Source organism: Vigna umbellata, chromosome 8 (genome assembly GCF_029865625.1).
Source record: "Vigna umbellata cultivar VRB3 chromosome 8, Vumbellata_1.0, whole genome shotgun sequence".
Classification (NCBI taxonomy): domain Eukaryota; kingdom Viridiplantae; phylum Streptophyta; class Magnoliopsida; order Fabales; family Fabaceae; genus Vigna; species Vigna umbellata.
Genome location: NC_142172.1, coordinates 36,172,439 through 36,193,840, shown reverse-complemented (window position 1 = coordinate 36,193,840; position 21,402 = coordinate 36,172,439). Strand labels below are relative to the sequence as shown.

At 33.2% G+C, this 21,402-nt stretch overlaps 1 protein-coding gene across 1 annotated transcript; it reads right to left on the bottom strand.

Annotated features, from left to right (window-relative positions):
- Positions 1 to 6,250: 6,250 nt before the first annotated feature.
- LOC124819684 (serine/threonine protein phosphatase 2A regulatory subunit B''beta-like) lies at positions 6,251 to 21,402 on the bottom strand. Its single transcript, XM_047291240.2, has 13 exons — positions 20,689 to 21,402; positions 17,248 to 17,487; positions 17,030 to 17,135; positions 16,821 to 16,920; positions 14,140 to 14,245; positions 13,916 to 14,006; positions 11,766 to 11,907; positions 10,612 to 10,759; positions 9,969 to 10,078; positions 7,661 to 7,817; positions 7,433 to 7,558; positions 7,199 to 7,350; positions 6,251 to 6,743 (listed from the first exon to the last, which is right to left on the bottom strand). Exons 1-12 carry the CDS (start codon positions 20,836 to 20,838, stop codon positions 7,210 to 7,212), a joined length of 1,617 nt encoding a protein of 538 aa, XP_047147196.1. The 5' UTR covers positions 20,839 to 21,402; the 3' UTR covers positions 6,251 to 6,743; positions 7,199 to 7,209.

Here is a 21,402-nt window from a genome sequence, read left to right as displayed (position 1 = left end):
AAAGAAAAAAAAATAATTATTTTACACAGTACATCTTTATTGGGTTGGTTTATTTGACTATTTAACTCAACTGGAATGTGGATTAAGTTTTAACTTAACTCAAACTAATTCATCATGATAGGGATTGTACAGTAATATGAACTATAGTCCCTCCCATGGTACGTTTTATTTATACTGGTTTCACATTTAATATATGAAAAGTAGATAGGAATAACTTGACTGGTCCTACATTTGGCATATGAAAAGTGAATCGAAGTATCTTGTCCCATGTAAACAATTGTGGGTTAATTTTAATTGTTCTCTTCACATGATAATTGGTTTACATGTCTGCAAGCCAACGCACAAAATATCTAAAAAATTTAGGTATAAATGTTGCAGTAATAATTTTTTGGTTTGATTTTTAATTTCATTTGAATTTTCAAAAAAGACATATAATTATTAGTTTTTCCAATCTAATCCTTTAGTTTTTAAAAAATATCAAATTTAGCTATTTTTTAATTTGGTTGCTAGTTTTCTGCTTGATCATGAATGGTGGTTTAAGAAAAATAAACATAAGATCTCTGTGATACTCCACAAAATGATATTTTAAAAGTGGTGATAGTCTAAAAATAGTGAGACTCAATTATTTTAATATTAAACAGTTTTATTATAAATAATTTTGTTATAAACGAGTTTCATTATTTTAAAAACGTACCATCTCTCTAGAAACTACTTTTCTAGAGTTCTCTACCATCTCTCTAACCTTTCTCACTCTTGGATCATCTATTCGACGATCAGGAAGTGCCTAGAAGATCCTTGCGTCAAGGGCAATAATCTCTACCGATCAATTTCTTGTTTTGAGCCGGGTTTCCTAGAGTTACCTTGCAGTGCAAGCATCAAATGTAGTTTTCTAGAGTTGGGCTCTATGTCTCTCAGGTAAGGGAAGCTAGGAAATTTCTTTAATTTGTGTAATTTCTTATGTATGTTTGTGAAAAAGATGATCCTTGAGTTATTTGAATTGAAATGATGTTTTGTGGTATATGAACAATATGTGAATTGATGATTTTGAATGTAATTGCATGAATTGATATTTTGGACTGTTTTGAATTATGAATTGATCTGTTTTGGTGGTATAAAAGGTTGGGAATCTGTGAGAGGAAAGTTGTACTAAGGTTGATTGATTATGAATGGTAGTAGTTTGTCTTTGTTTAAGTCATTAAGTAGAGTAGTGAAAATGAGAATTTGAAGCTGTTGTTTTGGTCTATTGGGATAGCTTTGGTAAGTCAAGTGTGACTTGTTTCAGTCATCAAAATGGTCAAAAACATGTTCAAAGTGGTAGATTGTGATTTGGGTCCTTAAGTTAATAAATTTGATGTTTTATAGTAGGAATTGATCCATAAACACTTTAGATTGATGTTAGGGAGGTTTAGAATCGTTTAGTCAAGTATAATTAGGTATATAACACAATTTAGGAGTGTTAGAAGTTGGGAAAAATAGTTAGAATTGGTAAACTTGGGTGGAGTTGCTTAATTTTGTAGAATTCGTGTTGCAGAATTATGCATACTCCTTTGCGAATGGATTCGCACAGCGAATGGTCTTGGCGAGTTGCTCTGTGTTTGAGTAATTCGCACAGCGAGAGGGTGCGCTGTGCGAATGGTTATGGGGTTTGCTCTCTGTTTGATGATTCGCACAGCGAATCATTTAGCTAAGCGACTAGAGGTGGTCTGGGGTCACTGTCAAATTAATTCGAATAGCGAAAGGTGGCGCAGAGCGAGTGTTCGGGGGGTCTGGACCACTGTTTAGACTTTCGTATACGAATTTGGGACGTTATGCGAGGGGTTGGGGTCTAATATCACTGGGAGTTTTATTCGCACAGCGAGATGAGTCGTTGTGCGAGAAATCTCTGGATTCGTTATGCGAGACTGAGCAAATAGTCCAGGTTTTAGTTCACTCTTTTCTTTTTAATCTTAAGTTGATCTGAATGACTTGTTGAGTGCATTATGAAGTATGTTTGAGTTTGTCTTATAGTATATGATTGATTACGTTATGAGTTATGTTCCAAAGTCAAAGTATGTGATTTTAAATTATGGTTGATGGACGTAATTCCATGATCCTCAAGAAGAGGGTACATGGTGGTGCCCTATGTTGTGATCCAAAGTGAATTCTCTCGTTGAGGCCCTATGTAAGTTTAGAATGATTGCAGCAAGCTCAATCTTGGGGGTTATCTTGAAACTCCAATCGTCTTTCACTCTCACGTAGAGAAGATTGATCCATGTCGTGAGGAGTAGTATGAGGTCCTAGTCTTGGGTGCTTCTAGTATGATCCAAGGTGAGTGATAACGAACTAACCTCGTGAGTGTGGTATGGTGAAACCCATTGGCAATGGCTTTGCAAAGCAGTATTAGAAGCCATCACGAGTGCACGACCCGTCATAGCTCGGCAATCATTCTAAGTCCGGACGGTCAAAGTCAATATAGTATCATGCATCAAGTATTATATGTTGAAAATGACTGTGTATGATTTGTATAAAATATAGTTGATAAATATAATAGTTTTCTTTTATTTAAACTAGCTTACCCTTGCATTTATGTGGTCTGTGTTTGTTTGTTGTTTCTCTTTTGCGATGATCACCTTAATGGTGTGAGCTTAGGGATACAATCTTTCAGTTGTCTCAGCAGGAGGTTGGGAGTGAAGCTTGTAGTGTAGGTGATACTTTTGTTCTTCAGGTGAAGAATTTTATTTTTTCGTAAAATTGTAGTTCTGTTCTATCATTATCTATGTAATGATCATTTTAATAGTTTTATATTACTAAATTAGGATGTTACAATCTTCATAGATAGAGAAGAGAAATAACGATTGAAAGTTAAAGAACTAATAATAGTTAAAAAAATCAAATTGGATGTCTTTAAAAACACTAAAGAACTAAATTAGAAAAATCAATAACAACAAATATTTTTGAAAATTTGATTGAAATTAGATGACCAAATTAAGAATTAAGTTTCTTTTAATGTTTGTATTTTTATTGCACCCATGAGTCTATCATTAATGATAAAAATTAAAATAATTTAACTAAACATAAAATTAAAATCTATATTAAATAAATATATCAAAGATAAATCTTTTAAAAATAATTAAATATAAATATAAATTATTATATAAACTACTAAAATACTATATGTAACAAATGCTAAATGCATTGTCTTAAATATTCAAATATGAAGTGATGAAATAACAAAATAAAAGAAAATAAAATAGTTTTAATTGACTTATGGTTTAAAATATATTGAATTTTTGTTATTAGTTATGTACTTTTGTTATTGTGGGTTATGTGCGCCAACTTATCTTGCCCTATCATTAACATGCAAGGTGGACCTAAGCATACTAACTAATAAAATAAAGGTTTAAACCCTTTAGTTGTCCCTATTTATGTGGGTTTTTCCCAGTTTGATTCCTGACTTATTAGAATCCCCAATTGAGTCTTTAAAAGAGTCAATTGAGCCACTACCGTTAAAATTTAGTTAACGGGGTTAAGTTTTAGTCGTCCAGATGATTTTGGGGGATTTGGTGGTTCAGATCGTTAGAGAGGTTTTTGGAGAATTTGGTTGTTTAGAGAAGATAAAGAATTTGGCTTTTCAGAAATTCATATTATTATAATTTTACAAATTGCCAAATTCCACGTTTCAACTAAATTTAACGGCAGGGGCTCAATTGACTCAAATTAACACTTTTAAGGACTCAATTGAGGATTCTAATAAGTCGGGGATCAAATTGGAAAAAACCCACATAAATAGGGACAACTAAAGGGTTTAAATCTAAAATAAAATATTCAGTCTTTTATGTATTTTTTTTAGTGAATTAGTGAGTTGATTTGTTTTGTCATCCTTAATTATAGATAAATTGTGTTATTTTTATTTTTATATATAAATTATTTTGGACAAATCAGACTTATTGACTTAAAGTTCTGAATTAATCTTTGTAAAAATTATATTATTTTATAATTATGATATACTTAAAAACTATAATTGAAAAATATTTAAAAATTTTGACCTTATTTTGCTAATATAATATAATTATATAAGAGTGAGTTAGATTGGATTGGTATTAAGATAAAAAAAAATTAAACATTCTTTGGATTCCTATTTGCATTCACTTTGTTCAATGTTAAACTTATTTTTTTCTTTTTGGATTTTCAATGTAATTCTGATTGTGTTAAATTTCAATTTGATCATTTTTCATGGGAGAGTCTAAATTGTTAGTAGAAAAGTGTACATAGTAAAGCATTTGAATGAGCGTGCGGTTTTTACTTATGTGACCCGTTGTGTACGGAGTTGGATTTAATTGAATCAGTAAAAGGTTATTCGAAGAAAATCATCTACTTATATGTTGTTAAAAAACTTATATTCATCTTTGATTTTGCAGTGATACTGTTATTTAGGGTTTCGTGTTTTCAAATGGTGATGGTGGCACGATGGATGGGCAGCGATGTGTGTGGTTCGTCGCGTTTTCACGTTTGTGATGACGTGACGTTGACATTGCTATGATGGTTGGTTGCTCGCATTGAGTTGTGTTTATGAGGTGGTGGCTTGCAGTGGGCGAAGATGACACTATAATGGTGGCTGCTAAGGTTTTAATTTAGAGAAAATCTCGTTGTGGTTCTGTGATTTGAGTGCGCGTCCTAGTTCGTGATTTAGGGCTTTGCTATGGATCTTTGGTGGTGGCGCGATTAGAGTTTGCATGTTAACGTCTGATGCATCACTTAATTTTTTTTATTAAAACAAAATTAGTAATCAATAAATAAAACAAATAAAAATTAAGTCAGCACATTCACACAGAAAATAAGTCAAATATAGCATGAGATATTAGAATATGAGTGAATATATGATACACCAAATAAAGCATAGATGTAAAATCATAACGCCAAAATGCCATTGGTGGGTTCACTTCAGTTCCTGACGGTGCTAGAACAACCAACTATACCCTACAAGAATATCTACAAACTTCCAAAACATTCTCCTAAAAAGAGTACGAAATGCCATGGAATAAAAATTTCAAATTCTTTAATAAATATTTAATGGTAAAATTAGTGATTTTAAATTTGAAATGATAAAAAAAACTTCACGGAAATCAATATTAGAATGTACCCATTTTTATGGAATTATAAACATATTTAAAAAGTTAACCATATATGTATCATCATGTAATTATATCTTTCTCGTTATCATAAGTTGGTAATAATATTATATATATATATATATATATATATATATATATATATATATATATATATATATATGTATATTTTCCCTTATATGACTAGGAGAATTAAGACAATGAGGAAGTTAACTTGTGAATTTGTTGTGCTAATAACATTTCCAATAAATAACAAAAGCAACAGGAAGGGGGAGAAAAAGAGGTCTATATTAATCCTGACGTAATTTATGAAACAACTGAAAGAAGTAGTAAAAAAAGGGAAAAGGGTAAAAAAAGGGAAAAGAAGAATGGAAGGGAAAGAAGATGGAGTTAGGGTCGTTGGATGTGTGTGAATCATGTGCATACAAAACCCTTTGGGACATTCTTTGAGCAAGTGTTGATAAGCTTGGTAAAGGAGATGGGAATGTTGAGGTTGAAGCCCAAAATGTTTGCTTTGAGTGCAGTGCAAAGGCACACTGCAATTTCAAAGTCTGTAAAACCATCGATCACAGCGCAACAATGTGCCCTTGCAGGCATACCCGTCGAAAAGTTCATCCACCCGTTTATAAACCCGAACACGCCGCAAGTTTGAGCGTGTCACGTGGGCACGTTGATGGAGGAGCACAGCGAACACCACCACCAATGCTATTACTAGTCAAGTTCATCATTGGAGGGCAATTCTCACATCCACATACAACTCCAAACAAGGCTGCAACGCTAAGTGCCGCCAAAACACACCTTTCAGGAGCCATCATTTTCAATGTTTTCGTCGCTTTCACTGGCAGTGGCGTTTTTCTGGAAATGGTAGAAAGTCACTTTATAGTGCTACTGATTCCTTGGTTTGTGGTAAACAGAATGTAGAGAAATCACTCAAATGCTACTAATAGCATTTGCACGTGGAACGCTAAAATTACGCAGTGTTGGTACCGATTCCACATTGTGCCTTGTCGGCGTAATAATCTAAAATTTGAAAAGGAATTATGTATGTACATGATGCATGGATGATCACGTTGTGGATATTACTGATATTAAACAGAGTCTAATTATCAACTAAATCCAATCCAAAATACGTACTCTAAGAATAGTAAATAATTTATCCAATAATTGCCAAAATCTGTTTTAATAAAGAATCAAACTTAGTTAATAAATCTTTCTCAACAAAAACGATACATTTCTTTAAAAGAAAAAATAAAATAAAAACAGCACTGCAGATCCTTAGTTAAAGGATATGACACTTTCTCTTCACTGTATAACAAGAAAAACCTTGAAAGTTTAATACAATTGAACGGTGATAAAATTTGTAAAAAAAAAAAACAAGGAAACAAAAAACTGAAGAAAAAAAACTCCATGATTTTTTTACAGAAATTTAATTTGATAAGATAATTCTAAGAAATGTGAATATGAACAAGAACAACAAATCTGCACGTGCTCGTACCCTGTTGAAGGCGCTTACTATTCTTAGTTTCTTACTAAAACAGATATCAGGGGGAGTTCTCTCTAGAGCACAGTACACTATTAGTAGACATTTACCGTCATGTCATGTTCAGGGGCCAGAATATATCGCCTTCGATTCACCTGCATTTATCATGATGTCCGTTTAGGCCTAAAACCAAATGTATTTCCACTGTTATGATGATATTCTATGTTATGTTTATTAAGATTTAGAATACAATCCAAAGTAGTCCCAGAATTTTTTTTATATTTCCAACATATCTTCTCATGTTTTCAACTGAGTCATATGCTCCAATATTATTTTGAAAGGCCTACTTTGTTAAATTTTCAAGCTGTAAATGACAGGGTAGAAGACTGACACAACTTTACCTTCGCAAGTTGGGGTATTACCTTAGTCACATAGATTCATGAATTTGACATTGACAACATAAATGTTGACAAGAAAACTTTTATAATAATAATAATACTGAGTTTTCACTATTAACCAAGGTTTATGTAATAATGGGGTAAAATATGAGTTGCATCCTCGTGCAAACTAAACCAACTTATTAAATAAATATATGGCTGTAACCACCTACCTAATTAAACCTCAGAAAGGGGCTTCAAGTGATTCTTCCCAGACATCTCCACTGGCATTTGACATATCTTCACCATCTTCTTCCATGGAAAGCCTAATATACTCTCTATGTGCAAATCGATCCCATTCAGTCAAATTTGGATCCTCACGTTCCTAAACAAAACTCGTTATTAGATGTAACCAACATTACTAAAGCCTTCATGTCAGCAATATAGGATCTCAAACTTAATTCTACCTGCCGTATGAGAAACGGATCACGAGTCTCGAAAGCAATAAATTTGTTGAGATTGAAAAGAATGTTGAAAACATTTCCAGAAAGTTTGCTTCCTTTAACATCTCGTAATGTGATATATCCCTCATTCTGCAAAAGTAGGACAGTTACCACTTGGCATATATACTGCACAGGAATAAAACAAAAAACAAGTAAAGAGAGCAACGATGCAAGATAAGAACAAAGAGAAACCTCTGGTCCAATCATATCTACAATCTGACACAATATATCTTCAAAAAGCACGGGCTCTTGGGCCATGCACTCCATCCGATGCAACTGCTCCTCATAAAAGAACTGCATTTCATTTGGTGTCAGCACTCCATTTCCATCCAAATCAATGCATTTGAACCTACAAGAATTAAAAAAAAAAAATCATAAGTTTCACTTAAAAATTTGAGGAAAAGTGACAAAAATTGCAGCAAGTTAACTTCTAAAATTGTTACTGAGATACTGAATTTACAACGTAGAAATATATTGAACACTCAAAAACCTTTAGTAAGCAGTAAGTTCCAATAATCTTAAAACGAATACTAAAGTTAAATTATTGACTTGCTAAAAGAAACACAGAACAAATACACCAATTCATACAAATACAAAGTTAGGAAGTGTGGAGCAGGATGTTATTGAGGACAAGGAAAAGTATCAATGACTTGTGAACAAACTCAAGTACTTATCCCACACTAGGCCAGACATTGCCTTTATAGTGAGCATACCGAATTATGCATCAACCAAAGAAAACACAGTTACTAGCTGCCTTTAGAATTGTCCAGTTGCCAAGAAGAGGTATTTTGTTCACATGAAATAATAGTGTAAATCTTAAGGCATATATGAATGTTGATTATGGGGGGTCAAACGTGAATAGAAGATCAATTACTGGATATTACACCCTCCTTGATGGAAACCCAGTGACGTGGAAGAGAAACAAATAGTGTGGTGGCCAAATCTAGTGCTGAAGCAAGATTTCGGGTAATGTCCCAAAAAATATGAACGTTTGTGGTTGTGCATCTTACTGGAAGATTTGAATATAGCCCACAACCTGGTGCAATATAATAGAACTAGACATACCGAGGTGGAAAGAATCTTTACCATAGAAAAGCTAGAAAGTGGCTTAATTTGCACATGTGTCCACTCAAAGCCAACTTGCGAATATAATTATCAAGGGACTGAACGGCAAAAGCTTCAAATGAATTAAATCCAAGTTGGGACTGCAGAGCATATATTCACTAATTTAAGGGGGAGTGTTAAAATGTGTTGCTCCTTGCAATTTAGGAAGTTTTATAGTAGCCTTGTATTTTTCTATGGATACTGGACTTGTATATTTAGAAACAATCCCATAATCACATGGATTTGTCCTCCAAGTAAGTTATCCCTATTTCCCAAAAAATAGTAAGCATGCTGATGTGTATGGGTGTATATAAATCTAATGTATCTCACAACAATGCAATCATTCAATTTTTCTAAATTTAAGAGAATGGTATGAAGAAAAGTGAGGGAGTGGAATGAGAAAAAAGGAAGAGAAAGAGGTCAGAAATGAGTGGAAATGAAAACAGTTTAGATTAAAATAAATGAAGAAAAAATACATTAAAGTATTTTTATTATAACCTTTTTTATTTACATACTATTATTATTTTATTTATTATATTTAAAAATTTGGAAAAAAAAATGATTGCATATAAGTCACTCCATAATCAATTATGTGGTCTTCACAATCAATTATAGGGTGATTTTTAACGTGAAAAGTGGTAGAAAAACACAACATAATCAATTATGTGATGCTATTCAACTTTCCACTTATTTCATCCTACATTTGGGCATAAAGTTTCTCACACACTCTTCTTTAATTTTCCTGATATGAAAGATGGTTTGATGCCTTTCAGTATTGTTATTTTTACTATAAATAATGTTACAAATATTTACAATAATTATTACTCATTATTACAAAATATCCTATACTCTAAAATTAGGAAGAACAAATCAATCTATGAATTGCTTAACTTATTCTTAGGAAATTATATCAAAATATTTAAAGAGACAAATTAATTCTTGATTAACACAAATCAATCTATGAATTGCCCAACTTATTCTTAGAAAATCATATCAAAATATTTAAGGAAACAAATTATTTCCTGATTGACATTTCCAACTTTCCACCCCCTTCTTCATAAGAAAACCGGTGACCTCCCCTCACTCTTCTCTTGTCTTTGCAGTCCCAATTTCGTGGGATGCAAATGAAGGCTAACAGAAAAGACAACCAATGAAATACCTATTCAAGATGTCTGTATTAAAGAAAGTTTTAGCACAAGACAGGTAAATGGTAAAAAAAACAGATATAATGTTTATCCATATTATTATAATATTATTAGAAAATTTTCAGAGTAAGTAAAACAATGAAGAAAATAACTTGCATTCATTTTATGATCCAACCTGTCATATTAGTCAAGACGTAATTTCTATTGTTGCTAAAAGTATCTTCAGTATTTAAGATGGGTGGGAAGAATACCAGTATTCTAGACTAGGTTCGGATGACTTATCTTCCTCCGCAAGTATAAAATAAACAAAATCTTCGTAGTTCATCTTCCCTTCAACTTTACTGGTAAATTTCCTTGGAACCTAGAACAGTTTAAAGCATATATGAGAGGAAATATGTGTTAAAATACAAAAACGATTTTAAGTAATCAGTTCTCTTGCTTGGAAATCATTATCAGGTAAAAAAATTGAAATGATTAATTAAATTAAATTCCACATTTGGGATACCTTAAAAATGAATGGAACTCATTTCATTCAAGTAATTTACTTTATTACCCTAAAATATGTTAAAATACAACAAAAGATTAGTAATCAGTTCTCTCGTTTTAAAGTAATTATCATGGAAAAAAATTGAAATGATTTGCAAATCAAATTCCACATTTAGGATACCTGAAAAAAGAATGGAACTCATTTCATTTAAGTAATTTACTTTATTGCCCCAGAATATTCACAGTGGGTAGCATCGAACAAGGGAAAAATTAATTTATAAATCAAATCAATTCATAATTTTTTTGCTCCAAACACACTATCAATTTTCAATGAGGCTTGCTACATCCGTACACAGTAGAGCAGAACTGAACTTGGCACATTGGCAAAAGCGAAAAATTTATACAGACCTGGGAAAAAATTCTATCAACAATCCGATAGGTAAGAGAATGATTCCCATATTTAATAAGATTCTCTCTATCAATGAAAAAGTCATGATCTGTGTCGAGCTCCCAAAACTTGCAGTAAATGACATAAAAGTGCTCATATGAGAAGTACCTGAAATTCCATAAGGGAATTAATGAAGCAAATACAAAAAAAAAAAAAAAAAAACTGAATTCTACAGAGATAACTAAATTGAAAATGAAAGCCAAATATGAATTTACAATATCTTTGGGATAAAATTTCTCAAGACTGAACATCGACCAAGCACATGTAAGAATAAAGGAAGTTGCCCACATATTAAAGGTTGCTTCTTTGCATCCAATAATGATATGGGATAGATCTGTCAGGATGTTTACTGTTCTATTGTTCAATTCAATTAATATATTCAGATCTAGCTAACCAAGAAACGCAATAATAACTCATCAGATTCAAAATTCAGAGAATCTCCATTTGCTCCCAGACTTCTCTTCTGACCTTGAATTCTTTCAAGCTATGTTCTTTCATTTATCTTTGGTGTTTTGCTTGTGAGGTTTTAAGAAAGTCTTGAGCCCTAAAATTAAGGACCACAATTTGGGTGATGGATTTGGGAGGGAATTGATAATTAATTAGGATTAGGGTGGTTAAACATTCCTGCATTATTCCTCCAGCAGTTTCATTTATATCGAAGCATAAACCAAAAATGATTAAATAAGCATGATCAGATATTTCTGGGTTCTTTTTCCACTAGTTAGTATAAATTGAGATTTGAGACATAAGCTTGAGGCAATTGCTTGTTCAGTTGTTCTTCAACCTGAAATGTCTATATTGTCTCTCACTAGCTCTTCTAAGCTTTCCTTTTCTAATTAAAAGTTAAAGCAAGAAATGATAACAGAAAAACATTCTTTTAAGTAAACCGACCCTTAAATTTTACTTGTTCCAGTGCCTTAGCCAGCCCTTCAGAAAACAAGTAACAGGGATAAAACAATCCATTGAATTCAATAGCTATAAGGAGTATGACAGTTTTTTCAGGGTAAAAGCACTATTCTATAGGAGTTCATGCCAATAAACAAAAGGAAACTTCTAGAACAAGGGTATGCCTCCAATAGAACATCTAGTGATTTTTCAGCTAAAAAGCCTTTACCTCAGCACTTTGTTAATGTCCTCTTCCTCGTCTACATGAAGCATTGCATCAATTAGGTTCCCACGTTTCAATTCTCTCAGTGTAAGTCGGCCATTTCCTGACCTATTCATGTAGTAAAATATTCTATGTATGACAGTCTCAGCTGTTTTAAAAAACACATAGCACAGCAGTGAGAAATAGCCTGAGAACTTCTCGATAACAAATGTAGAAAAGGAACCTTAAATACAAGAATATGTTAAAAGAATTGAAATTCATTAGTTGAAGCTCAGTGAGACAAAAATTCCTGAGACGTAATATATTTAATATGGTAAGTTGATTGTACTAATTATATTATGATGACAACCCACCTAGAATATACACTCTTGAAAGTTAAAACCCCAAGTTATATATATGTTACTAATTGATATTTATTTTTCCAAGAGCACCCTTCCAAGTTATATTTTTTGGGATTGAACTGAGACCGCATGCTTAAGGGAACTAAGCCGATAGCTGTCGACACAGGCTAGCCTGCTTACCCTGGCCCACTTTACAAAGTAGTTGGTCCAACCTAGCTCACTTAAAATGTAAACTGAAAAATATTAGTCCAGTTCAGGTGAGTCCAACTAACTAAATTTTAAAAAGTCATTTTTAAAATGAAAAATTAAAAAATCTACTATTTAATTTTTTATGTATTTAACAAAACAAGATACACGAAAATTAAGATTCCGCAATTAAGAAATTGGAGAATTAAAATTTCAATTTAACATTATCTTTGCAATTAGTGAATTTTTTTAAATGGGTCAACCCGACTATATCACATGTTCAATCTAGGTGGGATGGGCTCAATATTTTGACCCATTGTTGAAAGATTTCATTCCATGCCTAGCTGGAACACATCTTGGACAGGGTTGCCCCATGCGTTTGGACCTTTTTGATGGCTCTATCCAAGCCCCTTCCACTTATACCAACCGAAGTTGATACATTATAACTTAATATAATTAGCAGAAGATCATATCCTCATAATGAATTAAGAAAAACTACACATGAAGTTGATACAGTAACCAAAAAAAGAAACTAGAAAAAAAAAATCAGACCTAAAGAGACATCATGTATGTATGGGTATAATATTTCTTGTTTATGGATACTGTATAATTAACCCCATTATCAATGTGTTCAGAATAAGATGCCTTTTTGTCATATTAGTGAACCACACAGGTCAGACTTATGCTGATATGATCCTGCAACCAGAGTTTATATTTGAATATACACACAGACAAACAGAGTCCAATCTTTTAAATTAGGCAGTGATATACAATTTAAAGCGATCCTTTTCTTGCTCTTCCTCTGAAGATGCTAGCTGGAGCTGGTTTCTCAAAGGAAACCAAGACACCACCAGCTGCAGTGAAATGAACTAATAAATAACAAACAAAATTCATGAATAGCTTTAAAAAGGTCAAATACCCTCTCCTTAGACTCTACAAGATGGAAAATTGCCTGATTCAAAACAAAATACAAATATCAAACACCTTTGGACACGATGGTGTTTTAGGTTTGTTAGATGTAATGGGCTTAGGCCCGTCTCTTTGTATTTTCTTATTTATAAATGCATAACCCAATGTGCTCTATACACGTTAAGAATTCAACCTATGTCTCTCTTTTATTTTAACTAGGTTGAATCCAGGGTTTGTTTAGTTTGTCTCTGCAGTTTTTGAACATGTTGGACAAATTTCAGATTGGTGGCTAGTGAGTTGTTATTTTATGTGGATTGTTGATTTATTAAAGTGAGGGTACTGCTCTGCTAGTGCTCTAGTATGATGTAATGGTATTTTTACTCAGATTTTCAAAATTTCAAAGGAGGATAAAGAATGCGCTCCATCATGACTCTTTTACAAGTAGAATGTCAAAGAGCCTGCATTCTAGCATGCCCACTTTAAATGAAAAAAGTGGGGGGGAAATTAAAGGAAATCATATCTTAAATGGAGATTTTTACTATTCCCAGACTTTCACTAAGAAATTAGCCCCAAAACAACAAACTAAAAACAGACAATCCAACCATGCCATCAGAATTAAATGCCCTTCATAAAATTTAGGTGAGACTAGTGACTATGATATCTATTGATTTAACTAAAATTTTAAGAAATAAAGACACTATCTAATTCAGATGACCGTACCATATCTTTCCTGAAATTCAGGCGTGCTTTGCAAAAACTCCAATCCAGGATGAGTGGACAATAGTTCCCTCAGGACAGGTTTGAAATCATCCTACAATCAAAATAGAAAATCCAAATGCAATTTTAATATTTAATTTAAAGCCCCATATAGTTCATGATGAGAGACAGAAAGTAGCAATAGCACATTGGACTACACAAATGACAGCGTACAAAAGAAAGCAAACCTGTGCAAGGTATGTTCGATATGGTTGCTTCAGTATGGTATATATTTGTGTGGTTAAATCCATAGCTAACATATTGCCCCGAATCCAATAGTCTATAAATTGATCCCTACAAATATATGTCATGAAATTGAGAAATTAGTTCAACAGGCAGTAACACCAATACGAAATGTCCCAAACAGCAACATAGTAAATTATGAACATTCAATTTCTCTATGAAAGTCAGTCATGATCCATTAAGATAATAGACATTTTACAGAAAAGCAAGAATCACAATGAAAAAGGGAGGGCGATATCAATTCCAGCTACATTTTAAAAATAATTATGTGAGTCATCTCAAAAGAATAAATAAAAATGTAAAACACTGGACAACAATCAAACATATCTTATAAGCACATTCAATTTTATGCCCAACTGATATCTAATAGGGAAGGCATTTGCTCCTTCATAACTAGTTAGCGCTATGAAATAAATAACATTGACTAAGCAACTATCAAATGTCTTGCAGAAGCACAATAAACATCGGTCTTGAACAAATGAACAACTGTGTTTCCCATATCTCAAAAATGTTTTAAAATGTCACTTTCAATTTTCTGTTACACGGTGCAGCAAATGAAAATTATTTAAAGTGGTGCAGTCATGAAAACTAGATGAAGGGGTGCCTGTGCTCAATTTTTTATTCTTCTGAAAACTATTTAATGCGGTGCTTATATTCATTTTTTTTTTCTTGTCAGATTTTATGGGGAGTGCATTCTGTCACTTCTTTTGTCTTCTTCCTCTGATATTTTTCTTTCCTTTAAATATAGGATATTATTTTTTATTCACTCTCTTAAAAAATAGATTTGAAATCTAACTCAACCTTATAAAACTGACTTTTAAAACAGCTTGCACTAACTTATATACTATAATTTAATCATATATCTAGTCAATGTGATCTTCAACACACCCTCTCTCACAGTTAGGACTAAACATATCAAACTTGAGACTGGATATTTGTGAGTAGTCTGATAACTAGTATGAGATAGATCCAATAAATCTTACAAGGATAAGCTTTGATATCATTTTAGAAACTGAACTCTAAGATGAGGTTTGTCCCACTTACATGGTATAATTTAGTCAAATCTCTAGTCAATGTAGCATTTTCAACACATTCTTTTTTATTATTTATTTTTAAATAAAGGCAATATTTTGATAAGGTTGGAAACCTTACACTGGCAGGATTATCTCCTGATGAACCATATATATAGAAATTGTCTTATTTACATATGATGCTCAAGGAGGGGATGAAATTGATACTATTCCTATTTTTAGGCAACAGGTAATAAGTAGTGATTTACAATTTTTATTTTATATTTAGCAATGTTAAAGACTATAGGTGTCATTGCTAGTTTATATATACAATTTAGTTTCGGATATTTAGTATGTTCAATTTGGATAATAGTATTGCAATTTTAGAATGGTTTTTAAAAAGATTACAAAAGCATTTATTTCATTTTTTGAATTATATCTAAGCTCACATACATATTCCAAATGTATTGTATGCTATATTTTACATGAGATAAATCCCCCTGTCGTATCCACTACTGGTATTGTAACCGATCATAGCATAAATAAGAGAAAAATCCTTTTATAATAGACATCAAATACTTAATCAAGCTTGAATTCATAATTATATGTAAAGAAAGTCAATAAATAAAATCGTCAAACTCATAAGTAACTCATGAGTTACAAGAGGTAATAATTTCTTCCATCTTCGTCACAGAAACAGTAACAGTGAACACAAATACAGAAATAGACCAGAAAAATATACATTCCAATATATATTTACAGCTGAGAACGATTTGAACATACATCCTAATTATGTCGGCAGTTTAAAATTAATTCTATCATAGTCAACTTCAAAATAAAAGGGCCCTTCTAAATTGAATTCAAACAACATAATGTGAATCTAGTTAAGTGAGTCCTCCAAAAACGAATTCTAAAATCCAAAGACAGAAAAATAGTCAAATTACCAACCAAGGTACTTGTTTATCAGGGTCATCGAAGCACAAATAATTGCCATCCAGTATAAATAAACTGGTTTTATCTAAGGTTACTATATTTTTCCTTCATTTGAGAGAAAAAATGGAAGTTTCACTAAACAGATTGATTAAAACATTTGGGGCAAGCTCCCTTTAAAGCTAGTTGCTAAGAAAGAACCCAACACTTAAATATGCTATTAGGTATTTCAAATTAACCGTGTGAGACTTAGGCACCTTCCGAATACCCAAAATCCTATCATAGCACGGCCCTTGAGACCAGACACCTCCAAAAGTAGCTTATTCTGAGACTGGCAACCAGTTATGCCATGCACTCAAGCACTTGAAAAGCCCTACCTTACAAGCTAGTTAAGGGAGGAGAACCAAACACTTAAACAAACACCTCCATCGAGGGACTTAGACACTTCATAATACTCAATCCCTGTCTCAAGCACAACCCGAAAAAGCATAACCACATCCAGCAAGTAAACCACTTTCAAAAGGTCATTTTATCAGCAAAACTCTGGCAGCCCAATTTTTCTTAGCATATATGAAACAACCCACAGACATTGTGATAGATTTAGAGTTCAGACATTCAATAACTATAGTATTTCATCTGATGCAATAAAATATTCAAATGAAATGATACAATAAGAGAGTTGGTACCTTGTTATGGTTCCAGTAAAATTGACATCAATCTTTCTGAAAAGAGCAGTGGAGAAAAATGAGGGAAGTTTGCAGAGCTCTTTTGCAACAGACTTAAATTCTGCAAATTAACAACAAAAGTTGAAAAATTGCTGCACAATAACTATCATAATTGACAATTTAGAACTAATTAACTCACAAATACCATGTTATCAGTAAGGAATTCTCACCATGTAATTGCAGACCATTCACATGGCCATAAAACCGACTTTCAATTTGATACATAAAATGCTCTTTCATCTCATTTGGTGGTGGACGACCATTTTTGAAGTAGAACTGAAAGCATAATATAATATAAAACAAGGAATTAATTGATTCTTTCTATTCTAGTATAACCAAAACAGAAGTATAGAGGAAAAATAAAGAATCGGTCAATACTAACAAATACCTGTGGAATGACCTCCCTTACAGGTTCACTGACTAGTTTTAGTGGAGATCCTAATGAAGGACTATTCCTCTGTTTTGTGGTGCGTGGGGAACCAGATGAACTACGCGGAGAAAGTGGTGGTGTGCTCCCGGCAGGAAATAAGGAAGGTAGAGAGTTGCTTGACAGAGAATTTGTGCTTGTTGAGTTCTCCAGTGCACTCAAACCAGCTCCTGCCTTTGCATCAGCAAGCAATGACTTAACCTGTTTCCATAGTGCACCAATGAAAATAATTAAACAGACGAGTGAAAGTAACATAAAAATATAGCTAGAAAAGAACAATAAAGGTGGTGTTTTGGAGATGCTAATTAAAAAATAGAATCCAACATCTATACTCTGACTGCATAGCTTAGTTACTCTAATCTATAGCCTAGCTATTAAACTTATTAATGAGATGTTTCTTCCGTTTATTTATTTTTAAGAAGTGAATTTAAGCCTAACTTAACCCCACAAAACCGGCTTGTAAGGTTAGGTTTGCACCCACTTATATATTCTAAATTGGTCTTATCTCTAGTCGATGTGGAACTTCCAACACACCTCTCTCACGCTGAGGTATATATACATCTCGAGCGTGAGACTAGACATTAATGAGTGGTCCGATAGCGGTCCAATAGCGAGTGGAACAATATGCCCAATAAACAAAAAATATCGTTAGGATAGGTTCTAACCTGACTCTGATATCAGGTTAAGAAGTGGACTTTAAGCCTAACTCAACCCCACAAAACCGACTTGTAAGGTGAAGTTTGCACCAACTTATATATTCTAAACTGTCTTTATCTCTAGTTGATGTGGGACTTCCAACAATTATTTAAAGTTAAATGAGAATCATTTAATGCATCTAGAATAAAATGCCCTTTCCTGCTTTTAGTTTATTCTCAATTTACTCAAAATTTCCCTAACCACTTAATCCAGGCCAGGCCAGGCCAATAATTGATTTTCAGGTTGCACGGTAGACTCACGGTTTACTTTCCTCAATAGATTTATGACATGAAAAAATAAATTACAAAGAGAAATGTTTCCCCTAAACCTACTATTGAGCAAGAAAGGAAAAAAAACAAATTCTCAGATTTCCTTTGTCAATACCATGCAAAATTGTCATATTTCAGTAATCATTACATCCAACATTGTTACGGGGTCAAACATTATAGTGGTTGAGCCTGTTTGTTTCTTTTTAAAAAACAACAAAATAAAGAAAAGAGCATGTTTGGTAAGAGTAGTTTTCGAAAACCATTTTCTAAACTAATATCTTTGTAAGTTTTTATAACAGCATCTCTAAGTTGATTTAGTTTTCGTTCTTTCGTGTACTTCTACATTGTCCCTACTTCTACTCTATGAACTCTATGAAAGCTGTTTTATAAAATAGTTTTTAAAATCAAAGGTACAACTAAACACACACTTATTTTTCAACATATTGTTATTGACACAGGTCGTCCTCCTTTAGCAACTCTAGTTATTGCTCATAAATATTATTTTGTGATGTTTCTACAGGGTAAGACACAAACTTCCTTTTAATGTGTCATGTCCCTAAAAAATCTAAATTTAACTGAAAGTATGAATAGCACCCTCCTCAAATGGCCAGATGAACTCCCAATAAAAACTTAATATTTTAGCAACGTTTGAATAATTCAATTTAAATTAATTCTATTATCAAATTATGGCAGTAAATGCACCCGATTGGACACAACTGGCATAAAACCAAGACATCAACATCACTTCAAAAATCTCATAATAACATTATCTTTTCACGTTTGTTAAAATAAAAGAGAGATTCAGTAAAAGCTAGTGCTTAAGATGACTTATAAATGATAAACTACGACTGCCAAGCTACAAAGTGTCAATAGAACCACAACATTACAAATCTTCATTGTATGATCTAGAAATGAAAGCACATCACCAAAAGCAAGGTAGACAAATTCAAGAGTCTGCTCAAACATAGGGGAAACAGAATAAAATGGTGGAATGTATCACCGTGCATAACATTTCCCAAGATTCATAAAACCCATACATATTTACAAAACTTACATAACTAAGAAAAATACCTTTAAAACACATTCTTTCAATTAAGCTTAAATACACAATCACAAGCATAAGAAAGTCAATAAATAATTCATATGGAACTCATACCTCGGAACAAAACAACTTAAGCAGTGCCTACTCCTAGTACGAAACACCTAGACCTCAAATATAGATCATTCAAATTAAAATCATAATCATTCCAGAGATCGACATTGTCGAACTCCTTAGCCACAAATAGCAAACAGAAAGAGAAACAAACCAGAAAAAGTGAATCAGACAAACCAGGGGAAGAACTGCAGCCTGACATAACAGAGCCAGATGAAACAGTGAAGAGTGGTAGAAGCAGCAGAGTCATGTTTTGGGAGACAAGGTCGAAGATGAAGACAAGCAATGGTTTTTATTGGTTTCTTGTTGGGGTTAGTGAGCACCTCGTTTATGGACCTAGGTTTGTGTAAGCCCAAATTCGGCAAAACACTTTTGAACCTGACAGTAAGCAGATCAAGAAACTCTACAATTCTTCTAAGTTTACGATTCTGTGCTGCAATTCTACCCATTTCTGAATTTTATGTCACAGCAAACACATCCAGGCACCACTGAAGCATAAAAGCATACATTTCTATGACTCAGCATGCAATTTTGATGACAATGAACATGAGAGCTGTATAATTCCTATACTAGAACCCTCTTTTAGATTGCGATTAAATTGAACACAAAATAACAATCTGTCGATTGTAAGAACTGTAATTCAAGACATTGGAATGGAGGTCACCTCTCCTATGGTTAGGTCATTGGACTCTAAAAGTTCCATCAAGGCACTTGGCGGGAGATGGAAAGGGTCATTTATTATGTTTAAATTATAAAAGCCAAACTGGATAGTAACGTTTCAAGATCAGAGAATCAGAAATCTCTTCCAAGTGGCAATGAACTCTAGGTTAGTATTGTACACTAAAAAGCTACTTTAAAAGGAAGAAAAGGAATGCTCAAACAAGTTATTCACTAAAGAGCATGTAGAGAAGAGTAAATGAATGTAAACGGTTAAATTACAATCACGTGACTCAAGGGATTCACAATCTCCAGCACGATTGGAACGATAAGTCGTTAGGAATTAACTGACTTAATTATCAGGATTAGTATTTTACCATTACAAAAGTTGTCTATCTTCACAGTTGTTTTGGATTTTTAACATCTTCGGTCACATTTTAATTCAATTTGGCTAACTAAAACCCCCATGCAACAAAAGAAAAACACTCAATTTGCTGGTAAAAAAACCCTACACAACTCTATCTCTGCACCATGTCCACTAGTCAAGTGAATAGCCAAAATCATTCATTGATTCATAGAAAAGCATAAGAGGTTCAGTTCAAATGAACTACGTGTGTATATATGTACCAGGCGACAAGTATCCGGAAGCGAAAGCCACTGCGTGAATAGCTCCTCAACAACACAATGACTCGATTTCAGTGCAAAAGGAGACACCTCCTGAAGCTGCAACAAATCTGTGTCCAAAGACACAAACTCCTCAGTTTCCTCCACATCCATCACAGCACAATTCTACCTCTCATGCACTCAACAACCCTAATTCAATCACAAATTCCGTAGCCCGCCAAAAACCCTAAACCCCACTTTTTTAACAATTACTCCGATTCCTCCTCCCACCCTTCTTCAACCACTTGGGTTACCAAAACCCAGCAACCAAGTTAACAACTTTCAGCCAAAAACAATCATGGGTACCGGAGAAGATGAACACAGAGGGTCCTGCAGCTTGGCTTCTCTGAAACACGCTCCATAATTGCAAATTCCAGGAAATTTGAATAGATGAGAGGGAAAAACGGTTTTGGTGAGAATCAAGGAAGGAAAGAATTTGGGAGAGGAGAAAATTGGAGTCTGAAGTGGAGGGAGGAAATGGGAAATTAAAGAAAAAAAATAAAAAGAAAGAAAAGAAAACCCTTGTTTGGTTTCGAGGTTTGAAAAAGGAACGAGGGCGAGGCAAAGAAAACAAAACGAAACGGTAGAGATGAATGAGAAAACAAAAGAAAACACAAATGAAAAGAGGTAAAATAAAACAGTAGAGTTGTATTTATCTGTTGTGTCCGTGTTCTGTGC